This window comes from Phyllostomus discolor, chromosome 3 (genome assembly GCF_004126475.2).
Source record: "Phyllostomus discolor isolate MPI-MPIP mPhyDis1 chromosome 3, mPhyDis1.pri.v3, whole genome shotgun sequence".
NCBI classification, from domain to species: Eukaryota; Metazoa; Chordata; class Mammalia; order Chiroptera; family Phyllostomidae; genus Phyllostomus; species Phyllostomus discolor.
Genome location: NC_040905.2, coordinates 109,196,221 through 109,221,971, shown reverse-complemented (window position 1 = coordinate 109,221,971; position 25,751 = coordinate 109,196,221). Strand labels below are relative to the sequence as shown.

Here is a 25,751-nt window from a genome sequence, read left to right as displayed (position 1 = left end):
GGCTTGCTAGAAGAGGGAGCTCTTGATCTGGGACATGAAAGACAAGTAGAGACTAGCCAAGCAAGGGAGTAGAGGAGGACTTTCCAAGCAGAGGGGGCAAGGAATGGGAAGACTTGGTGGTGTCAGGAGGATGGAGTGACCATAGTCTTCCTGAGGGCAGGCCCTTCTTTCTCCCAAACCAAGAGAGCTCAGATCCTAGCAGAGAGCCCTTGCAGTTTTTCTGGAGCTTGTGGGACTAGACCACTCTTCCTAAGATTTCTCTGCAGTGAGGAAAGGCCATGTGATCAGTGTTCCTTTGAAAGTGTTTGTTGCTGAAGGTAGAGGGGAGAAATCTTTGTCTTTAGGGACTATCTCTGTCTACCATAGCTCCTGCGACCATGTTGTGCTCCCCTATGAAACCACACCTGGAGTTCTCATAGGTCTTTCTTTCAATTCAGAGATGAACCTGGTGGAAGGGGAGGCAGGATGAAAGAGACTTTTGGGCAGAAGTAAAATCTGTCACAATGAATTTCTCTTCAGAGTGTCCTCAAGGTCCTAAAGTTTGTGGGACTTCTCAGAAGTAGCATCCATATGGAATTTTTGTATACAAGAATATAGATGCACAGCCCTAGAGAAGAAAAGGGTGTTAGTCATCTCAGAAACAGCAGAGGATTTTTTTTTTATTAATCAAGACCCTTTTGGTTGTAAACAACAGAAAAATTAGCTTAAACAAAATAAAACATTGCTGATTCACGTGACTAAAACAAATAATGGCATTACTAACTGCAGGTAAAGCTGGCCCCAAGACTTCAGATGATGTCACTGGGACTCAGTTGATCTCCTTCTCAGTTTCTGGGCTCCATTTGCCTCTGAGTTGGCTTTGGCTTTAAGCAGGCCCTCTTCAAGGGGCAGTCCCTGGCAACTCCAGGCTGACATCATTTTTACAGCCGCCGATGACCTTTGACAGAGAACTTCCTTCCCGCACTCCAGCAAAACCTCAGTGTTAAGCCTCATTGGAGTTACTAGGGCTTAACTCACTAACTGGTTTAGACAGATGTGCATGAACCCACAATCCCCATGACTGTGAGAGTAGAACCCTTTGATTAGTCAGGTTAGATGATGTGACTGTAGCTGTGGGTCATAGGAGGTGGGGCTTAGCCACATCTGCACTAGACTGAGAGTGGAAATGTCCCCCCAAAAGAAAACCAAGTACTTTTTTTGAAGAAAAGTGAAAACTGAGTGGCAACGACAATAACTGTTTTTGGGTTTGCTAGGGATGGACAGGGTTAAATTTTCACATTCAGTGATCCAACCACAGCACAGACAGGCTCTGCTCAGCCCGAAATGCTGTGAAAACATGTTAGAAAGAAAGAAAGGGCTGTGCATTTCTGCTTCCATGGCACAGACATTTGGAGAAATTACTATGGGGGAGGACAGGGCCTGATGAGAATGTTTTCACTTGCAAAATGTTTTAAACTTAGCCTAAGCTTAGTTCTCGTCAATGTGTCATATTTAACATTCTAATTAAGGTCCCCTCTAAACAAATGAACCAGCTCTGTGTGCTGCTCTGAGAATAAACTTCTTTTTACCCTCTATGTCATAATGTTTCGGCTACACCCAAGTTGCTTTAACCGAAGAGGTTCTCGAATGTTGGTGACAAGGATGGAGGAGATGTGAGCAATTCTGACATTTCTGACCATTACATGGGGGCTGAAGTCACACGGATTGACCACAGACTGTGGGAAAGGCAGCCCTTTGGTGTGCTTAATTGCTAAGGTTCTTTTCTTTCCTGTCTCTTTGTGACCGTACGATCCCATCTCTTGAGACCATGGAAAATTCAGACCTCTGGATTGCGGTTTCTGCTGCTGCTGTTACTGTGTGTGTGTATAGGGTAGTAAGTTATGGGGGTGGCAGTGGGGGTGGAGGTGGAGAGAGATAGATGTTTCCTGAAATGGAAGCATTTGAAGTCAGGGATTTTTTTAAAAAAATCTTTTGACTTGGCTGTAATTATCACACCGCATGTTTTGCCTAGATCTGAAGGGTGAATTGTTATATAATACTCTGTGCTTATAAAAAATAAGGCAGGAGGTGGGGGGAAGCATTGACAAATGAGACTGAGTTAAGTCCAGCATTTCACAAAGATACTTAAATTGAGGATATCACAGAGTGCCATCTTTGTCCAAATTAAGCCCTGAATTTTCATCGGCTGCTTCATATTGGCTCTAGGAACATCCTCTGTCTTCTCTTCTCTCTCTCTCTCCTCTCTACCCCCCTCAATCTCACACACACACACACACACACACACACACATTCTGGTCATTAAAAAGACCCCCTTCCCATTATGTGAGCCAAGACACATAAAATTTTCATTAAATTCAAATGCTTAGATAAATTGTCTCTCTACTCAAGAACAAGCATGTTCAATTTAATCTCTCCTGGCATTTTAAGTATCAAAGCACGGCTCTGCTGTCACGGGAGACAACTACATGCTCACATGTCCCCAAATGCGAATGAAGTAAGGAAGATCTGCCAGAAAAATCCAACCCAGTGGAACACAGACCCTCACAGTTTTTGGTTGTTGGGCTGGGACTTGAGGAAAGAGACTTCCCCTTTCCCAGCCTTGATTTCCGCATCTGTACAATGGGGTTATACAAATGATGGTTACTACTTCCTTAGAGCATCTAGTGACGATTAACTGGGATCCATCCATCTCAGGTCCTCAGCAAGTGCACACACCCACAAGGTGGGCCCCGGGGAGAGGTTCTGCTGGGCAGCCACTCACAGTTCTCACCTTCTCTCCACCTTTGTGATTTTTCAGGGTAATCAGGAAGCAGCAGCTGCCCCTGACACAATGGCTCAGCCTTATGCTTCGGCTCAGTTCGCTCCCCCTCAGAACGGCATCCCCGCGGAATACACAGCCCCTCACCCCCACCCGGCGCCAGAGTACACCGGCCAGAGCACTGTCCCTGAGCACACGTTAAACCTGTACCCTCCCGCCCAGTCGCACTCGGAGCAGAGCGCAGCGGACACCAGCGCGCAGACCGTCTCCGGCACCGCCACAGTAAGTGGGCTCCAGTCTTGGGGTGGAGGCGGGAGGGGTCAGGTGGGGCCCCCAGGATTCCAGGAGTGACAGTGGGGCGCACCCCTATCTAGCTGCCCTGTCCTTGCTATCCCAGCTCTGTAAAGTTCACCTCATCTATAGGGATCCTCACCTATTCCTTATTTAAATGGACACTTTGTGTGTGTGTGTGTGTGTGTGTGCGTGTGTGTGCGCGCGCGTGTAATCATACACTATGTAATCATTTTATAAATGGCTTTGTGGAAATATAATTTACATGCCATAAAACTCACCAATTTTAGCTATACAATTCAGATTTTTTTGGTATATTTATAGAGTTGTGCAACCATCACCACCATCCAATTTTGGAATATATCCATCACCCCAGACACAAGTCTTGTGTCCATTTGCAGCCACCCTGCATTTCTGCACCAGCCCTCCTTACCATAGCCTAATGCGTTAGAGATCCATCCTTGTTTCTGTATGTGTCCCTATTGCTTCCATTTTGTTGCTGAGCCCTGGTGTGTAGAGGCCTGGACTGCAAAGGAGCAGCATGGGAGAGGTTGCAGGGCAGTGCAAGTGTTCTGTGCTCTGATGGTGGTGGTGATATGCCTGTACATACCAAAAGAATACATTTTATTGCAGATGAATGGATTAAATCAATTAAAAACAAGACCACAACAATAAGAGGAAACATTTTAACATTATCATCAATGAAAAGTAATGTTATTGGTTATTAATCAAAGATAATCCTAAACAAAAGTGCTAACATGTGAACCAAAGGGTTGCTGGTTCAATTCCCAGTCAGGGCACATGCCTGGGTTGCCAGTCAGGTGCCCTCTTGGGGGTGTGTGAGAGGCTACTGGTGCAAATGTATCTCTTACACATTGATGTTTCTCTCCCTCTCTGCTTCCCTCCCTTCCCATTTCTCTAAAAATAAATAAATAAAATTTTAAAAAATTCAAGAAAACTCTCATGACCTTGAATTATACAAACATTTCTTAAATAGGACATCAAAAGTATGTTCCCTAAAAGAAAAACAACCAATAAATTGGACTTCTTCAAAGTAAAAAACAAAAAGAAAAGAAAGAAATTTTGTGCACAACCTAAGATAACCATGTATATCAGAAGATGTATATGCACATTTGTGAAACCTTATTATGCAGAATTCTTTAGAAGTTTGGGTTCACCAAGCCTCTAGTCTAGAATGTTTTCTAAATGCAAGGCAATTGTGCCTTTTTCTCCTGCCTCCAGGCCTCTGAAAATCCAATATTTTTAAAGAAGTTTATTTTTTAAATTATTGATTGATTGATTTTAGAGAGAGAGGAAGGGAGGAAGGGAGAAAAAAAGAATGAGAGAGAGAGGGAAGGAGAGAAACACCAGTTTTTTGGTTCCACATATTATGCATTCATTGGTTGATTCTTATACATAACCTGACCAGGGACTGAACTGGCAACACTGACAAATCAGGTGGTCCTCTAACAAACTGAGCTACCCAGGCAGAGCTAAGAAGTTTATTGTTTTAAAGCATAATATCTTTCTTGCAACTAAAAGCAGAAGATGACTAACTTTGCTACCTGGTACTTAACCTGGAGGTTACATTTAGAGAATTTAAAAAATAATATATTAGAAATTTTTCTATTGTTCACCCCATTTTATTGTTGTACAAAACATAAAAGTTACCACTTTAATGTATACAATTCAGTGGTATTAAGTACATTCACAGTGTAGTGCAATGATCATCATAATCCAATTCAAGAATATTTTCAGCACCCAAAGGAAACCCCATGCCCATTAAGCAGACACTCTCCATTGCACCTTCCCCTGGTCCCTGGCAACCACTAACCTGCTATTGGTCTATATGGATTTGTTATTCAGGATTTTTCATAAAAAGGAAATTTTATATATCTATAGATATATATGACCTTTTGTGTCCATCATCTTTCCAATAATAGAATATTTTTAAACTTCATTCATATCATAAAATATATCAGCACTGCATTCCTTTTTATGACTGAATACTATTCCATTGTATGGATAAACCATTCATTTATCCATTCATTCAGTGCACTTGGGTTGTTTCCACCTTTGGCTCTTGTAAATAGTGCTGCTATTGTCCTTTTGTGTCTAGCTGCTGCTGTAACCTAGGGGTGAGTTTATTTAAATGTGCTTGCTGATTTTGCAGGTGTTTGTACTGTGTTGACTACCACATGGTAGCGATGGAGTTGTTGTTTATTTGCTTGTTGGTTATTTTGTGATAATCAAGGTGGTAGGGTTCCAAGAGGCTATTTTAGGACTGAAAAAGGACATTCTTTGTTAAGCTTCAACATGTATCAACTATACTCATGCTTTGGAATATTTACCCATTTCTTTCAGTCACACATTCACTCATTCATTCACAAATATTTATTAGACTTCTACCAGAGCCAGGACTCATACTAGGTAATGTGGTTGAATCAAACAGAAATTGTCCTTTCTGTTCTGTAATTTGGTGTGAAAGGCAGAGTGAAGGTGTGGTGATCAAACAACTACATAAACACAAATTGCAATCCATGCTCTTAAGAAAAAGACAGATGCTTTGGGAGAATAAAAAAAGAGCAGAGGTGCTGCCTGCAAATGAGTAGTCTAGGCACCTTCCTTCAAGGAGATGATATTTAAGGTGAGAAGACAAAGATTTTCAGGCAGAAAGAATAACAAGGTCAGTAGTCATGACCTTGACTCATTGAAGGAGCTAAAAAGAGGCCAGTATATCTAGGGCATATGGAGAGAGTTTGGGGGTACAATGGCAAAGGATGAAATGGAAGCAATCAGCAGGGTTCACATCCCACAGGCCTGCTGCGTTCAGTAAGGAATGGCATTCCACGTCAGGAGTCGTGGAAAGATATTGAAAAGAGTTTAAGCCAGAAGAGTTACAAAATGAGAGTTTAAAAGAAAGGGTTAATGAAGCCTACCTTAAAGGAAATTTTAATCCATTTGGGGAGTTGACATACTCAACATCCTTCTCTCACAAACAGAACTCTTTAGAGATCAATGCAATTAAATTTAAGTAGCACGTTGCTGTCCACAGTACCCCTGGCACTGCAGTGAGATGGGCTGGTAAGCAGACAGCTCTCTTCTCTCCGAATGCTCCTGGGCCACTAGAGATAATAGGACATGTGTTCCATTAATTATTGTAATGTGACAAGTTCTAGAGCATGGGAACAATAGAATGATTTCTGAAACTGGGCAAACAACCCAGGAATCTGGCTCAGGCAATGCCGACGGTATTTGAATGGCCACGAGTACCTCTCTGAGTTGGAGTGTGTGAATTTGTGGTGGGGCTGATTAGCAGGTTACTTTATCTTCTTTAGCAATGTTTGGTGGTTCATACTCCTACAGGAAGTTTTATAAGAAAAGGAGCCATTATAAGCTGAAGGAGGTGGTTTTGTAGCTGAGCCTGAAAGATGGAAAAAGTGGCCATCTTGTCTTCTGCTACAAAGAATTATGTGCATATGTTTTTCTCCCCTTTGACCAAAAAGGAAGATGCTTCTGCTATACGTGACCTACTTCTGAGTTGTGTTTTCCTGACCTGACTGTGCAGAACATGGCTGATGAGAAGCTTTGAATTGTCTCTGCATCCTCACACAGTTTCTAAGGGCACCTTCTCTCCCTTCAGGCTCTGCATTTCCCAAGGAAGGAATTTAACCTCAGAGTGGGTCAGACCCAAGGTTCTCCCACCCTTGAAAGATATGCCCCTGTATTAGCACACCTAAGTTCTTCCCTGTAGTTTAGTTGTATCTGGAATAACTCGAACTGTTCTTCAACATATAGGCACAGTGCTTAATGCCAATCTGAGGGCACTGTGTAGGCCATCACTTCTTTGAGAAACTGAGTAGTTTAGGGTAAGAGAAAAGATCCATCCATCTGCTAGGCTCCAAGAACTTCTAATATATGCACATGATTTAACATAAAGTACAGAATCTGTAAAAGGGAAGCAGGATGCACCCAGAACTCCCAACCAGAGCTGAGGAAAGTACAGACAGCAAAGACTTGGCAGGTCATCCTTTCAGTTCTCCAAGGGCTGAGATGAGTCCCTGCAGGACATTTTGCCGCTGAATGTCTATTTAATATAGGCTTCCAAACACATCATGGATCACTGTACTGACAGAGCCAATACTGTATTATATCAGATACTGTTCCTGACAAGGTATTTTACTTTTGACATATTATAATTAGAGATTTGCAAGTGGTGAATTCTCCACATATCTCCAATAGCAACTTACCTTCTATTTTTAACACCTCTACCGTCTGTTTAAAAGTCTCCCACCTGCTCTGAGATCTGATAGGAGAAATAATGTAGGTCTCAGAGCTTGTTCCCCAAGCTTTGGGCTCTATTGACAGAGAGAAGAGCTGTTTAAGGAACCAGCTTCTTAATCCTCAGCTGCTTTCACTGAAGCACTATGTCTCCAGATTTCATTAATGCCTTTAAGAAGATAAGACATTGGTTGGTGATGACTCCCTGTTCTTCACCATTTACATATTGGCTCTCTTTTGCAAGTCAATTATGTAGCCAAGGTATGGGGAAAACTTCTCAATCCATTCCTTTTTGTTAATTAGCTATTATTATTATTTTTACTACTACTGCTGCTGCTACTACTACTACTATAGTAATTTAGTTTTGTAGTTAAAAAGCTACACATTAGAAAAGGCTTTACAATGAAAACTAAAATATCCTAACACCCACAACCCCAGTTCTTAGTCTCCCTGATGGAAAGTACAGTTACCAATCCCTTATATTTTCCTTTAGAAGTGTTTTATGCAAATGCAAGCATATGCCTGTGTGTTAGTTCAGGCTGCTATAACAAAAGTATTATAAACTAAATGGCTGAAAAAAAAACATTTATATCTGGTTTGGGGGCTGGGAACTCCAAGATCTTGGCACCAACATATTCAGGGTCTGATTAGGACCCACTTCCTGGTTCATAAACAGCATCTTCTCACTGTGTCTCCACAAGGAGGAAGGAGCTAGGAAACTCTCTGAGGACTTTTTTGTAAGGGCTCCACCCTCACAATCTGATCACCTCCTCGAGGCCCCTCCTTCTAATACTGTCACCCTGCAGGCTAGGATTTTCATAGATGCATACTGGTGGGACACAGTAATTCAGTCTATAGCAGCCTGCTTGTCTATCCCTATTTCTACCTTGTATCCATAGCCCTACCCTGCCTCCATTTCCGTCTTTATCCCTGACCCTATCCCTGTCTCTATCCTCTACCCCACCCTGCTTGTCTCTGTGTCTCTATCTCTGTCTCTGTCTCTCTCTGTATTCTAACTTGCTCTGTCTCTAAATCGGTCTTGATATCCTTAATTTCTCACTAGTTACAGTCTCAAAAATAACAGAACTGACATCTACTAAGCATCCAGTTTGGCACTTTTTAATATCTGGGAGATCACTCTGTACTTCATTCTTGTATCCAACTCATTCTTTTTCATGTTTTCCGTGGACTTCAGTTTGTTTCTGGGGTTTATCTGGCAATGTTGTTATTCCCAATCAACTGAAGTGAACAGCTGGGTTCAAATATTGCTGTCCACTTCTGGGTGTCTCTGTGTGAATAGTTAAAAGATATATGGATTTTTAAAATGTAGATACAGTTCACATACCCCGCAGAAAGCCCACCTGCAGCCATAGACAGTTTCTGGAAAAGTGCTGCCCACACCCTTACCCAATATAGCACACCATCTAGCTCTGGGCTCCTGGCCATTCAGTCTGCATGTGCTTGGGCATGGCTACCCCTAGTGTAATTTCAGAGCGGTCTGGTGTCATGAGAAGGAAAGGGAAGGTGTACTTCTACTTACTGAGGCCTATTATGCTCTACAGACGATACTAGACACTCTTTTGTCTTTCATCCCATTTTGTCCTCACACCAAACCTTTGAAATGATATTACTGCTCCCCATCTTATACTGGGAAATTGGAGGGACAAAGAAGCTAATGATGTGGTGAGTTTGGGAGTGGCAGAGTCTAGATCCTTGTCCAGATCTGTCTGATGTCAAAGTCTACACTCTTTCTTCAATCTCCATGGTATTCCCTAGAAGATCCCTGGGCCAACAGCTCAAATGACCAGTGCCTGAGACCAGGGCAAGTAATCTAGAATTCTTCCATTGGCCAGTTTCTTCAGCCCAGCTCTCCAGTTCAGAGAAGCAGATCGGTTAAGGACCTGGGCTCTGGATTTGACCCTCTGCTCCACACTTTATTTTATTTTACTTATTTATTTTCAATTAGTTTACATTCACTATTATTTTATATTAGTTTTAGGTGTTCAGCATAATGGTTAGACATATTTCCCCAGATTTTTCCATTATTCACCTGGCATTATACATAGTTATCACATGTAATATTATTGACTATATTTCCCCTATTTTGTAACTACCAATTTATACTTTTTAATCCCTTCACTTTTTCTACCTAGTCTTCCAATGCCCCTCCTCTCTGGCAACCATCAGTTTGTTCTCTGTGTCCATGAGTCTGTTTCAATTTTATTTGTTTAGTTCATTATATTTTTTTTATTGTTGTCCAAGTAAAGTTGTCTCCATTTTCCCACCACCACTTTCCCCACCCCACCCAACCTCAACCTCCCACCTTCAATCCTCTCCCCTTTAACTCTGTCTATGAGTCCTTTATACATGTTCCTTGATGACCTAGATTTCACATATAAGTGAAATCATATGGTGTTTGTCTTTCTCTGCCTAACTTATTTCACTTAGCATAATACCCTAGAATATTACTCCACCGTAAAAAAGAAGGAAATCTTAGCATTTACATTTCTTTTCTCCACCATTGAAAAGCAGAAGGATCTCGGACTGGCCGTTTGACCTCTTTGATACTATTCCTACTGTCCCCTTCCTCTGTTGTGTGTCTGTTCTTCTCCAAACCACCTTCTACCTCCCTTCAACAACCATCCCAAATAAAGATAAGATACCAGAGAGTGCCTCTTCCTGGCTGAGGACTGTAGCCTCATGTGCTTACACTAAAAGCTTGGAAAAATCATTCAGGGATGCCCCGTCTAAAAACAGGACAAGGAGCTGTATAAAAACAGGAATCAGAGAATAATAATCTCAAAAATAATATTTTTTTTCTTCAGTAGCATCAAACTATGTTCTAAGCACTTTGCACACAAAATCTCAAGTAATCTTGACTCTTCATCACCAAAAAATACATATGCATGAAGAATTATCATCCCCGTGTTATAATTGAGGAACCCGAGGCAAGTAACCTCCTAAAAGTCACTGTAGCTAACAGGTAGGGGCTGGAGCTCAAAACTGTGCATGTCAGACTCAAGACCAAACTCTTAAGGGCTCAAAACCTGGAGGGCATCCCCCAGGCATGCCTGGGCACACATGCCAGCTTTTCTGTGGATAGATTGCTGTTGAGAGAAGAAATACTTTGCCAGTGAAGTACTCATTTTGCCCTGGGAGGACCCCAGCAGACCCAAGCATGTGCAATATCACAGGCTTAGAGTGTGCTCTTATTTGAGACCTGTGCCTTGAGCAAATTCTAATAACATGTTTCGGTGGCTTCAAAATTGTCTTTTCAGATGACAGTGTGGCTGAGCTGTTTTGTCAACACCAGTTCAATTTTCCTAAGGTTTACATTTCCTTTAAGGACACAGGTACTACCTCTTATTCCCTCATGAGGCTGAGTATTATGCTTCTGCCTCTATATATGCTTTAGAACAAATGGCTCATGTCTTTCAAAGTAAATTAAAGGTCTTTGTTACCCAATACCAGGGTAATTTTATTGTTTTAAAGCCCTTGTTCACCAGAGTACCCCATTCTGGTGGGTCAAAAGGCATGACTGATCCAAACTTAGGATAATTCTGAAAGGAGCAGGTATCTCTATGAGTATCAGAGATCCATGTCTAAGGGTCTGGGACTGGGGCTACAGCCTTGAATTTGGGTAGAATTGAAGGTCTTCATGACAGATTGGAAAAAGTGGCACTGGATAAACACCCTTAGGTGTTATCAGAAGCAGTAAAGTGCCAAGATAAAGAGCTTGGAGTTTCTACTTTAGTTCTGACAGAGTGGGACCAATGGTCCATGATATAACCTCACTTTCCTCCTTGGTGTATGTGAAGTTTAGAGTAGTGGTGAAATCCTGAGGATAATGCCAGTGACAAGCTGAGCATAGTGGTGGGCACATAGAAAACACTCCAACCCACGAACCATTGCAATTATGAGATAATCACATCATTCATAAGGGGAAATCAGTGTCCTCTGTCCTGAATTCTTCATTCTAATTTTTGCAGGAAGATAAATCCATCATAAGAATCTTGGAATTTTATGCCTTGAGAGTCAAATGAAGACTCAAATTCCCACATTTATTTTAAAAGTAATTCTTTTATTTAATGATTTTCATACAAGTAGTTTTCAATCACTCATGCCTGACTACAGCTGATTGATGCAAGCTGTTCATTAACCCTAGTTGAGGTCATGGATGAACAAGATTAAGATATATTAGAGAAATTTATGACTGATGTGTTTCTTTCATAAGGACCAACAACATCTTGCTTTTGAGGAAAGATATGACATATGCTGAGTTAGAGTTAATGTTTTGTAATTATCATATTTCAATTGCAAGTCTTGAAGCCATCTGAAAAGTTTTATCGTGATTTTCTCTTCCGTGTTTTGTGCTTTTTCATACCCGTACTCATTGTCATCAATTTTACCTTCTCAGTATGAATAAGCAGTCTCTACACTTGATTAAGATGTTAGTCTGTGAGCAAGTATCAGCACACAGTATAATTTGTGTGTTGGAAGTAATGATTGGATAATTTGAAGATGAAGTGGGCTGTCTATGAGCTTATTCAAATGACTTGTTTAGGTGGTTGATGAACCTAACTGCTTTTCATAGCTCATAGCTCCATTAGGTACTTTTGTTTCTTTTGTTTGTTTATTTTAAAATGCATTTAGAAGCAGGCATTAATCTCTTTTGTGGGCAATATTTGAATCATTCAGTAACCAACCATCAGCTCCTACTCTTAATTTGTGACCATACATTGTGCAAGTTTATAACGAATTCATATAAATTCTATACTCTATTTGGGTTCTAGGCTGAAGAAAGAAATTAGCTGTGCTCTATTAACTGAGGGTTCATGGATGGTTCAGCCTAACCTCAAAGCATTAGAGCTGGAGGGAATCAAAGAGCTCACCTAGTCCAACCTTCTGATTGCACAGATGTAAAAGGATCACATAAGTTAGGGGCTGAAATTCAAATAGTGTCAGGCCCAGGCAAGTAATGTACATGTCTGAAAAAGATTGGTTTATGATGGAGACATAGGCAAAAGAAATGACTAATGTCCCCCATTAATATGGGATAATAAAACATAGGCATGCTGCTCTATGACCTTTGGTGGGGACCCTGTGGTAGTCTAGATGACACACAGTCCATCCAAAGGGGGTGCCCCAGTGAGTCCATCTAACCACTGCCACATTAGAATGCACACCCAGCATTACAATGTTGTTTTATTTTCTCAAGAGTTAACAACAATGTGGATTTTTATGTGCTTTCCTCTTTGCTCCTGCTTTACTCATTTTTGTTATCTGCACAGATACTGAGTTTATAACCCCTGACTTAATCTTGTAACCATAATTAATTTTTTTAATAAGAGGTGAAATTAGGAACTTTAACCCTTCAAGGAAGTTATATTTCAGGTTTGTATATAAAAAGGACACCTTTGATACTTCAGTGTGGCAGTGTAGAAATTCATAGAATTCTAGACCTTGAAAGGACCATCTTCATTTATGCACAATACAGGGCTCAGAGAAGAAAAGTGGCCTACCTGAGTCACACAGTGAATAACATAGCAGAAACCAGAACAGGGACATCCTAAAAGAAAATTTCTACTGAGCCACGCCCCCCTACCCATGTATTCTACTTGCTTTGACCACCCTTGTTTTTTTCTTTTTTTAAAATCTATCTCCTGGATTCTGCAGTAGTTTTCAAAATCCAGTTACTCAGAGTTATTGCCATGTTGAAATAAACAAGGCCCGAGTGACCCTCCCAGAGAGTGACCCTGCCTTTAGGATCAAGTCAGGCTCTGTGAGTTGAGGCTCCATTTCTCTTTGACATTCTATTTTGGTTCCCAGCCAAGGGTTTCAGCCACTAGTAGGCCTTACCCTCAACAGAGGCTTCCAGACTTCCAAAAAGAGTCTTTATTTTATCTAGTTCACTCCTGCTGGGCCTGGTGGTTGTATTGATGGGCTTATGCTCACTCAATAGTGCTGTGTGTTCCAGCCACCTTCAGTGCCAACCGCTCCTGTGTCAAAACACTCTCACTAGTGTCTGGGTTTTCACCATTGTGTCCCTGAAGAGCATGGAGGCTGTCAGACTGTTAAGCATAGCCTTGATATAGAGCTCAGTTTGAGTCAATACACCAGCTCCCAGAGAGGCAGAAGCTTGAAGGCTGGGTTCTCCCCCACAGTAGATTAATAAACCCTTGTGAGATAGGTGAGCCAGCAGCATGGAGACCACACTGAAACTCTCATGGTCTCTCCAGCTCCTGTACTTTGGCAAGAAGGTCACTATAACCCAGACAGTAAGCCACCCCTCTGGCATCAGGAACAGAATGTACCTAGGCTTGAGGACCTGACTTTTTTTTGCTCTCCAAATCCTTGGGACAAAGCTACAGGGCAAGTTCATTCCCCAATAAACCAAGATTTGCAGACAGTATGGTTCAAAATAAATCAGGCGATCAGGTCCAAGGTAATTTGAAGGCTTAAATGTTGCAAACTTGTTTTGGAAGCAAATAGGCAGTTCTCCTTAGGAAAAAAAAATCATAGATTTAGTTGCAAATAAGACAATTCAAAGAGTTTGGGCTGCCCTGTTCTTTTAAAAGGGAGAAATGTAAATGTGCATCCTGATTGGTAAATGCAGAAAAACAGACAAATTTCTTAGACCAAAAGGAAGAAAAAAAAGAAGAGGCAACTATATTTACTAATAATATATAGATAGCAGTAACTATCAGTTAGTGAGCACATACTAGATGCCTAGTGCAGTGATGCTACAGGCTTCATGTGCATGATCTGATTGAATCTTACAGCACCCACAGTAGGTGGGTACCATAATTAATCCCTTGTTACCTGGGTGAGAAAACCAGGGCACAGAGAAATCAAGGAGATTTCCCAAGGTCATGTTACAAAGCTAATAAAGGCAGAATTGGTATTCAAAGGCAGCCAGTCTGACCCCAGTGTGCATTCCCTCACTCACTCCTCCAGCCATGCACAATGCTGCACATGTTGTTCTCATTCCATAACCCATCAAGGGACCAGTGTGATGATGTCAAAATTGCAGACGAGGAAACAGAGACACAGATGTTAAATGGCTTGCCTCAAGGCCATACAATTAATAGAGGAAGCTCACCTGTCAGGTCACTCTCTCACAACAGTCTGTTGCCTTCCTGGAGGAAAATAGCTTCTGCCCCTCTGGGAACTTGTGCAGTGGCTCTGGACCTAGCTCTGTATCAAGACTATGATATAACAATATGACAATTAATGAATTAGTTAATCAGCAAAGGCCTGAAGGATTTCTAAACCCATGTTGTATGACTCCCCATCAGAAATAGTTTATTTTACCTAAGTAATATTCCTATTTTAATCATGATAATATCATTGCAGACAAATGTCCTAACAAACTTTGTCCCTATAATTCTGTGTTTAGCTCGAAACTGCCACAGTTCACACACACACACCCTCCCCATCAGGTGGGCCATGGAGTGAAAGCGGACTTTACACTATTTGGCAAGCTGACTAGGGGAAGCCTGGATCTCCCAGAGAAACCTGCTACAAGGAAATCGCTAATTATAACCCAAATTGTATTTGACTTGTGCATCTTTGCTTCACATTATAACATTGTAATTTAAAGAGATTGTTCCCTGGCCTTTTTCAGGAGGGAGATTAACTACCATTTTTTACTAAGAAAAGTAGTGGTAATGGTAATGACAGGAGGTGGGTCCCACCCCCCTCTTTTCCCTCTAATTGGCTTGCAAGTGGGAGTCAGGTTAGCAATTATGCAAGGAGTTGCCTGAGGTTCCAGGCAGTGTCTCTGGGTGACACTCATCTGGTGGCTGCACAAAAAAGAAAGAGATAATGGGGGTGGGGCAGGCTTGGGGGGGATGAGCCCCAGAGAGCCTCCTCTACTCCAGGAAATGGAAGTTTGGAGACAAGAGGGAGGTAAAGTATGTTGGATTAAGGTATGAGGGAGTTGGATTTGGGGACTGTCTCCTGTTTTGAGTCCATGATGCTGTTGGCAGTGAAGACTGGGAGGGACTTGGTCAGAGGTTGGAAAGAGGAGTTAGAACAGTCCTGAACCCCAGAGCCTTGGCTGTCTCTCTGCCTGGTCCAGCTGTCCATGGGACCCAGAACCCCTTACCAGCCCTCCCTTTCCTTTCTTCTCTCCAGGCTTCTCCAAGCCTTTATTATCAGTGTTAACTAGCTAGACTGAGGGTCTGAAAACTATGACAAGTGGATCAATTCTGGCCCACGGCCTGTTTCTGTCGATAAAGTTTTATTGGAATTCAACCAATCCATTCATGTATTGTCTGTGTTGCTTTTGCTTTTTCAGAGTTGAGTAATTACAATAGAGATATATGGCCACTATGCTGAAACTACTTACCACCTGGCCCACTACAGAAAAAATTTGCTGACCAGTAATCTAGGGCAAAGTTTATATATTATTTGCTTGGACTTTATTCAGACCTCAGGCCTGGTTTGTTTGAGCTCACAAATGGAATTAATTACCTACATTTTAAAATAGAAGACTTCCAAATAATATCTATCTTTGGTTAAAATTGGAAAAGCCTAGAAAATATGGTAATAATATGTTAATCTTGAAGACGGGCTGTTCCCAAGACTCTTTGTCATAATCCCCACAACCCCCTGTAGTGTTCACCAAGCTCATGCCCCACCCCATCTGTATGGACTGACCCACATAAGTATTTGAGTTAGACCAGGTCATCTGGGTCTTCCGGATTTTTTAAATAAAATAATTGCAATTTCTCCCTGACCAATGAATGACATTTGTTTTATTCTTCCTTTCCATCAAACTGGACTTCCCTTTGAGACTGGCAAAAAATATATATGTGTAATGCCAGAATATAGTGAATACCAAAGTTGTTCTATCAGGAATACAGCATCCCTTCCACCTTCAAATGTACATCCACACACATATATACACACAAACTGCCCATGTTCTCTCAAAAAAAACCAAACAAACTTTTTTTTGGAGTTAAAGCTTATATCACTATTGGCTTTGTTTTCAATGAAGCAGAATTAGTAAATATTATTATGAATATCACAATTATTGTTAGTAGGATAACTAAAAATAGTTTTGAGCAGTGTAGTTAACCTTTAAGTCCATTAATTCTAACCCTAATGGCAGGTGGTATTAACCCCATTTCACAGATAAGGAAAACAGAGACTCAGAGAGGTGATGTAAATTGTTCTGGGTTGCACCAGCAGGTATTGAGATGCATGGTACTCAAATAACCCATGGCAGCAGTTTAAACACATAGGCACAGACAATGGAACCAACCCTTAACTAAAGTAGGCCACTGATGCCTAACTCCAGAGTTGACATGTGGAATGTAGTTAAGTCCCAGAATCACTTTCCCTACAGCTAGAACAATTGATCCTAAGAAGAGCTCCTGAAGCCTTGGTTACAGCCACTGAAGGTCAGTTTTTGGAAAAACAGTCATTTAAGCATCTTTTGTTGCCCTTAACAAATCTTCAGAGACTTTTTTCCCCACCAGCTTAGCCAACTCTGCAAAGGGAGAATTTATGGTGAGCGGGTGGGGTAAATTACAGGTCTCCTTTTCACAATAAGGGTTCATAGGGTGGGAGAGCACCCATGGCAGTGGGAAACCTGGCAGCAAATTCCAGCACAGAGCCCTGCCTGGGCTGCACAGGCATCTCAACTTTCCCTGGTGTGTGTATGGCTTTAGGGAGCCCTGTGAGTTTCCTTCTGCAGTTTGGATATTGAGTTCTGCAGGCTTTCTGAGGATTCGCAGTGGCCTGACATTGGGGCTGAGCCCTTGATAATGACACTGTAGACACAAGGTAATTACAGATCCGTTATTTCCCAAGTCAGGCTAAGTGGACCTCTGATTATTATTCTGAGTATAATAGGAGCATAACCAGCACTGAAGGGAAATTGTACTCTCTATTTTATTAACCACTTTTATATTCCCTTGTGCATGGCTATGATGCTATGAAATCTCTTTAAATGTGATATTACTCAATATAATACAATAATAATGCACACACTGTAATGTATTGGATTACTTTACAAACAGCCCTTATGAAATGGAAATCCCCATCACCTCCCTGGACCAGCTCAGGGGCTGGGCTTACAGGCCCTCTCTGTGGCTGGGAGCCTGGAGTATACTTTCACAGTCACTTAGGTTTTCATAGCTATAAGCAATTGGCCCACATCATTTTTATTCACAGTGGGGATGTGGACTTAGCCACGTTCCAACATCTCACTGTATGTGGCAGCTCAGAAATGCAAACGGTTTTTAAGACCTCAGCCTACTTTGAAAATGAACTGGGTTAGATGGCATCAAAAAGGAAACCAGGTAGATAGATAGGAAACCTTCCATGCTGGAATTAAATTCTGAAGTATTTGTAATTGCTTTTGCTGGAGCTTCTATCAAATCTTTACTTTTATTCCCAGCCTCTGTTCATTTAAAAGACCTTTCACGATACCACTTCAACACTAGAGCAGGGAACTCTCTTTGCGTGCTATATGAGCCTTGAAAATTCACCTCTGTATCATCTCAAACATTGTTTATTTCACTTTTGCAATATGTCACAATATACATTAATCTATTAAATGCACAACCAACATTTTTACAATAAGTTAAAGCTTTATTTTCACAATATAGCTATAAATTCCTTAAGGATGACATTGTACCTTGTTTGTCCTTTTTATTCTTTGTGTCAAGCACAGTGTCTGGCACAAGGTAGATACCCAACAACTGTGTGTCATTTATTTATCTATGAATATTTCCTGAGTTCTTACTATTTGGGAGGCATAATGCTAAGCCTTGGAGGCACGAAAGTGAATGGCAGACGTGTGTTTTTCAAGGAAACTATAGTACAAAACATAAATATGCACAAAGAAACAAAAATAACTCACATAATTAAATGATTACATTTGTGGATAATGTCATTAAGGCAAGGAAAGAAACAGTACTTATTTCTTTCCAATATGACAAGGATGTCATGGTTGTAGCTTGAAATGGCCATGGTGAGAATGTTTACACCATGGAAACTGGCAATGATAATAATCAGGGCTTTTTGGTTTTTGTTCTTTGCAGAGCTGGTTGTTGATCAGTTACTACCACACACACCAGTGGCAGGAAGAAACTTGGCATATTCAAATGAAGGAAAGTCAGTGTGCCTCGGTTGGGGGTACAGGGAGAAGATGGCCCAAGATGAGGATGGGGAAGTGGGCAGGGGACACTCACGTGAGGCCTTGTCAGCCATTTGGAGGGTAGCATACTCATTCTTTGTACAGTGGGAGGCCACTGGAGGATTTTAAACAAGAGAATGTTATGATTAGATTTTGCTTTTTGGTCTGACAGTAATGTAGAAAATGGATTAGAGGGGTACAATAATGAGGGGTGAGGGGAAGTGGCAGAAAGAACCACTAGTGAACTAGTGCAATGGTCCAAACAAGAGAAGTCAACGTGGCTTAAAAACGAGTTGGCTGCAGGATGTAAGAAGAGGGCAGGGTTCGGGGTGACTCCAAGCTTGGGCACAAGTGCATGCCCACTCCAACAAAGCTAGATCTTGGTGAAGATGAGGATTATTTTCCAAGGAGTAGAAGGAGCTGAGATAGAAAATTTTAATGTGTGTGTTTGCGTATGTGTGTGTTAATTTTGAGATGCTTGTGAGTCACCTAGGTGCACCATTAAGCAAGTCCATTTCTTTATCTTTATTCCTTTATCTTTAAAATGGATAGAATAATATCTCACCTGGTAGCTGTGATTCTTAAATGGATTGATGTATATAAAAGAACTTGGCATACAGGCATCAAGGGATCAATTTTAGTTGAACCTGGATTTTTGACACATTTAATCTGTGCCCTTTAAAGAGCTGGACAGCCAGACTGGATTAATTGATAATGTTTTAGGTTTGGTCTGAAACACTCAGAGTTTTCTATAATTGAGTCACAACATATGGTGTCATGTGGGTAGGGTGTGAAGCTAAAAGTCTTTAAGTCCAACTGCAGCTTGGGCATTCACTTAAGCAAGTCATTCAGTGCAGTGGGTAAGATCACTACCTATGGGGTTAGGTTATCTTGGTTTTAACCCTATTCACACTATCTGTTCACAAGTTAAACAAATTACTTAAACTCCCTAAGCCTCAATTTTTATACTGCAATTGTCTGCATATAGGGCTTTTGTGACTAAGCCTGGCATATAACTGGCACTCAGTCAATGGGGGCTATGATTAGGCATCATTTGAGTCTTGGTTTTCCCATCTTTTAAATGGGCATGATAATAATCTATGACCTGCCTAACACACATTAGAGTAACTATCAAATGACCAAATAGTCTGCTAGGGCTCTTTGTAATGCATATCAGGTCCACATGTGAACTTTTGATACAAGTTTGGGGTAGAGTAGTCCCTTGTAATTTAATTCCCAGAATGGCCTTCAAGTATATATGAAATTATGCTATTTTTACAAATGAGAAAATTGAGGCCTGGAAAGTTGACATGACTTGGCCAACTTTCCCAAAGTCACAGCACTTGTATGTGGAATGTCCAAATCTACAACCTATTCTAATAGTCACAACTCTATACCATTTCCCCTGCAGGCCTTGCTTAAGGGGCTGGAAGAATAGAGAAGCCATTGGGTTTGGGATGAGTGAACTAAGGCAAGATGTACTTGGTTCTATAAGATATATCCATCCTGCCCCTACCAAGGGAAGTAGGAATCAGGAAACGCTGGCTTCTGACATGACTTCACTCAAACCCTTATCCTTGCACCTATCTCAGGAATAGTGTTTGGAGTTAACAGAGAAAGCAAGAGACTAGCCACATGTCCCCCTTGCTCGCCCCCCACCATCAGGTGCAGATTTCCAGTTAGATGCAGACTAGAGGCTTTGGAAACTGTATTGGAAAAACAGTTCTGGATAAATTAATTCCTGTGATATATTATGCATGAGTGGAAATACATGATATTTTTTAACAATGGAAATGAGAGAATCTGCCTCTTGGGCATTGATCCCAATTTCATTTAATTCAGAAAACATTTATCAACACCTACTGTGTGCCAGATCCTTGCTGGGAAACAGATGAATCAGACATGGTCCGTGCCCAGGAACAGTGAGCAATCAATGGAGGCACCTGCTGATGATCAGCACTGGCTTAGACCTAGACCTGGAGATCAGGAGACAAGGGGCATCATGAGTGCTGTCTGTCATGGAGGGTACACCTCCTAATAGAAGACTCAAGAAGACCTGCAAATGAGCATCAGCTAAGGAAAGATATCTCTCCCATGGTTTCAATTGTATAGTTTGCTTCCATTTATGCTACTCTCTGTCAACCAGGTTGTTATTTAAGACTTTCTACCTTCCAACCCCTCTGAAATCTTAATCAACCAATGAGGATACAGCTTTCACAAACCCACCTAGACACTTCCTAAGTCTGTGAGCACCTCAGATCTTGGTCAAGTCACTTAAGCTTCAAAAGATAGAGATACTGTATAGAAGCCTATATCACATATTATGCTAATGCATTGCTGGGAGTCACCATGATGGTAATATTGATAACAGTAACCTTGAAAATTATCATTTTGAGATGTGTGTTCTGCCTTGTCTTTAGCTCAATATGGTAGCAGTCACTGCTACTATGTTAATATTATTTTGATTATCATTATGATGACTGCTGCAACCACCTCTGTTTTATGGTTACTGCTATTACTACTTACACTGTTGTTAGTTTGACGGTAAAACATTCACTCACAATTATTTATTGAGTGCTTATTATATAAGGGACAATGGGAATTCACGAACAGGTAAAACCAGGCATGGTTTCTGCCCTCAGCATGACTACTTTTTGTAGGAAAGACAGATGTAATATGAAAATAATATAAGTAAATAATTAAAATTGTAATGTTTGCTTTAGTTACGCATTACTACCTAACAAGCTATCCCTGAGCATAGGGACTTAACCACTGCTTTATTTGCTCACAATTCTGTGCTTCAAGAATTTGGGAAAGACTCAGATGGACAGATAATTTGGGTTCCCCCACTCAGCAATATGCTACTGATGGTTGTTGGGCTGGGCAGCAAGTTCCAAGGCTTCTCTCCTATGTCTGGTCTCTGGTAATGGCCTTTCTCTCCACTTGACTTTCTTAGGCTTCATATCAGCCTGTTGGTCTCTGGTTAATCAGACTGCTTATATAGGCATCCTTATACAATCATCCTGCTTATGTAGTACATCCTCAACATGTACACACTGGCATGGTGGCTGGTTTCCAGAAGGAGGAGTCCCAAGGAGTGAAAATAGAAGCTACATATCTCTTAAAGCTCAGCCTTGACATTTGCACTATGCCATTTCTGCCCCATCCTCCTGGCTAAAGTCAACACAGATTCAAGGAGAGAAAGAGAGACTCCATCTATGTGCAGGATGAGCAGCAAAGAATGTGTAGCCATCTTCAATCTACCGTGATGTCTTTGGAAATAAACATGTGTTAGGTTGAAAAAGAGGATAATGATACAGGGACATTAGGTCATGGAAGCCTTCTGAGGAGATGACTGTTAAGCTGTATTCTGAAGGATAGGAGAGAATCAAGCATGAGAATACGAATGGGAACAACATACTTAGGAAGAGGGGAAAGCATGTGCAAAGCCACACATTCCATCTTTCCCTGTTCCCAGTGGTTCAGTCTGTTTTTGCTCAAGCAGGAGTTTCTTCTTAGAGGTGGCAATAAGATAGAGTGTAAAGAGCTTTTGGATATCTGAGAAGCCCAGGTGAAATCTTGTCCCTGTTGCTTTTTAGCTGTGTGATCAGAAGCAACAGATAATGTATGTAAATCTGCTGACCTCAGTAGATGCTCCATGAGTTGAAATTATTTTATTTTTCTTCTGTATTTCCAACTGGGATCCCCAAATACCAGACTAGATGACTGGTAGTCAGTTATGAGATGGTGCCACCAGCCACTGGTGGCCAGGGTAAGGTGAGATGAAGGAGACACAGAGGGCACAGGGACTGTGTTCAGCCACAAAGGTCTAGCCATACTAGCCTATTGGTTGGTGCCCAAGGTAGTACTCAGCTTGTTGCTTCTGTCCTCCTCCTCCAAAGCACAGCTTTAGGATGGGACAAGACTCTTTCTTAGAATTGTAAAAGTTTAACATATGAGAAGAGACAAAATGATAACTTCTTCCCCACGCTGGCTTATTTCTCCTTAATGGAAGAGGCAGCCCTTTGGAGACAGGCATCCCTGGTTCAAATTCCACTGCTACTACTTATTCGCTGCATGACTTGAGGACAACTATTTAATCTCCCTAAGCCCTAAAGCATGGAAGGTGCTCCATAAATTGTAGCTCCTACTACTTTTGTTATCATCATGGATGCCATTATTGTTACTCGTTTGTAGATTTCTTATTATGCTTATTATGTATTATGGTTAATGCTTAGGGAGTCAGGTGCCTAATCACTGGTGGGATTCTTCTAACCTCCATCTCCTGCTTTCAGAGGCTCATTTTGCCAATCTAGAGGTTTCATCCTGTGCTCCAACCTTGACCTGTTGCTTTATCACTTGTACCTTTTGGTGTTTTCCAGATCTACTGTCACCTTTGCATGGAACAACTTGGTCTCTGCCTCTAGTAATTTTTCCATAACTCAAGGTATTTAAGATAATGTAACACGACACCCTCTGGATACTGTGGCTAAAAGAATGGACTCCTGTACAGATTGCCACTCCCCAACAATACTAAAAGACTTAGCAAGTTACCTCCCTAGTTGTTGTTACAATATCTATCATAAACTATAAAATCAGGATATTTAAAGTACTTAGAGGGTAGTCGTGAAGATGGAACAAGTTATTGATTTCAAAGCTCTTAACCATTGCCAGGCCATAGGATACATCCAATAGCTGTTGGTTGCTTTTTTTCTCTGCTGTCTCTTTGATGGTTGCTATGGACACAAAAGACATATGTAAACCTGCTCCTAATGACCAAGACATCTTCAGACTGGTTATTAGTACTCATACCCATGTCTTCTTGAAAGTGTAATAGGCACATTAGCAAACACCTATAAAATGCTTTACAGAGAGATCTCCTATAGCTTTCCCAGAATCTGTGTTACAGGTGTTTCCATTTGGGCAGATTATTAAAAAGCTGAGGCTCAGAGAAGCCTCATAACTTGCCCCAAACCCCAGCCTCCTCATGCTGCCAAAGCTGCATTCATACTCAATGCTGTTACCCCTGAAACGTCTCTGTGTACACCCTGTGCTATGTCTCTGAGGGATCTTCATTTTGCAGACTCTAGTTAATGCCAAGAGCTGACTGGCTGGGTCTCTTAGAAGGTCAGATAAGAGACACATTAGAATCCACCTTGCCCCAGGCCTAGGGTGTTTTCATTCAAGAGAAGCCCCCCACCTGGAAATCTAAGGCTCCAGCAGTTTGCAAAAGCTGCTTTCCACCTCCTACTGCTGCGCACACCCTGAGCAGAAAGATAATTCACCCTAATTACCCAGAATCTCTGTTAAGGACAAGTACAAAGAACTCTAACTTAAGTTCAAAAATAAACGATTCAGCAAAATTTCACGAGGTCAATTCCCTCAGAAAGAAGGGTTTATTGCTGACAGTTCTAAAAGGGAACCTTTACCCATTGTTGGCTGCAAGTTCAAATTACAGGCCCAGGCCCACTGGTGCCCATGTCTCTCACTCCAGTGTTGCTTCAGAAGGGGACCTCCCTCAGAAGATTCCCCCCTCCCACTTTCACATCATCCTGCATCAAATGATAACCATGTCTGTTCTTCATTCAGTGTGTTTCTTAATTTTCTTTTCTAACTCATACTTACTTAAAATTGAATGGTCGTTCTCATGTAAGACATAGGAAATGAATCTCAATTTGCTATGAAAATGCTGTGTACTCCACCTCAAGTGTCTCAGATACTATTAATCAAAATCTTGGTTTTGCCCTTTGATTGATTTCTGACATAAAGGGTTGGGGATTTCCTTTCTGGGATGCTCAGAGAGTTGGCCCATTGGAATGAAAAGAACATAGACCCTGCAGGCCCAGTAGTGTGCTCTCCTCACTAACCACATTGCCCTTGAGCCCAGGGCTTTCTCTGCTTCTCAGTTTCTTTAGCTGGCAAATGATCTTGCTCATTGTCATGGGAATTAGGTGGAATAATGTGAGTGATTTGGGTGCTGAACAAATCTTGCTGGTCGTTGGCAGAGCAGGTACTTACAGAGGTGCCTTGGGTGAAGGAAGCTCCATTTTGCAGCCAAGCAAGGTGCCTAAGGGCACAGCTGCTGCTTGAGGTCAGAGAGCAGAACTTGGCTGGTACCTGCAGTTTCTCTTCTCTCAGGACCTGAGCTTGAGAGGAGCATGGACCTCGGGGTGGGGGGGCCTTCTCAGGGATGCCCCTGAACTACCTAGAGCAGCAGTTCCCTGTTAGAAATGACAGGTGAGATTTTCATGATATGAAATGTCACAAAGGCTGGAACCCAGAATATTCTGAACCTGCTTTTCTCACCTTCTCCACCCCATGGCATGCCTATCCCAGAGAGAAATACACTGGGAAGATTGGCCAAAGGGGAGACATAATACTCTCTTTTAAATATATCAAAGTAAGCAACAAATATCAACATACGGGGACACATGACAAAGACACTGGGAGCATGTGTGTGTTAGTCCTGAAGGCATAACCAGACACACGACTCCTGCTTAGCTTTCCACTGCAGGCCAGCTTCCAAACGGTTGCAAACACAGAGATAGTATAATGTGGAAAAGAGACAAAATAAAACAAAAAAGAGAAACAAAGAAAAGGCATGTGAAGGGGGAAGGAATGGGAGCGGCTAGGCTGACCCATCATTTTTGTCTTCTTTAAAAACAATGTAAGCAGCAAGGACTTTAAGTGACATTGTTACTGTAGGTACTGACATTTGAGGCACGGTGACTCTGCCCACTGTATGTTGAGTCCCAGTGAATGTCCCAGGTTCTGAACAAGCACAGGTGGCTGTTCTTCTTCGGTCAAAGGGACAAGGGCAGGTAGGTCGAACAGAACACTGTTTCAGCATTCTTCTGTTTCTGTACCCTTGGGACGGCATTTAAGGAGCACAGCCTCTGCGCTACTCGATCTGCACTCTGGAGCACAGTTTAGGAGGCCAGTTGGAACCAAGTTTCAACACAGTTCTTCTCTGAGTCATATGCAGCCAACTGGACACAGCTTCACACAAGGGCTTAAGAGCCATTGTTCTGAACACTCTCACTGCCACTTACTGAAAAGTGGCAGACTCAGGAGACATTTGGGGTCTGATGTAACCTATGAGAATGTTTTCAGGCCAGCTTCTGATAATGATAACGGTGCTGCCAGCAGCCGCCATTGCCAAGGGCCATCAGATATAAGACACTGTCCTGTGTACCACCCAATCACAAGAACCCCTAGGTAAAGCTCTCTCCCTCTTTCAGGTGGGACAACTGAATCCGTGCACCCCTG

General features: G+C 41.7%; 1 protein-coding gene across 14 annotated transcripts in view; it reads left to right on the top strand.

The window, feature by feature from the left end:
* RBFOX1 (RNA binding fox-1 homolog 1) overlaps positions 1-25,751 on the top strand; it is a 1,508,648-nt gene that overhangs the window by 1,324,620 nt on the left and 158,277 nt on the right. For all 14 annotated transcript variants that reach the window (XM_028527782.2, XM_028527789.2, XM_028527774.2 and 11 more), the window contains one exon: positions 2,798-3,040. In XM_028527782.2, the coding sequence (XP_028383583.1) occupies positions 2,798-3,040 (243 nt within the window). The remainder of the gene's footprint in view (positions 1-2,797; positions 3,041-25,751) is intronic.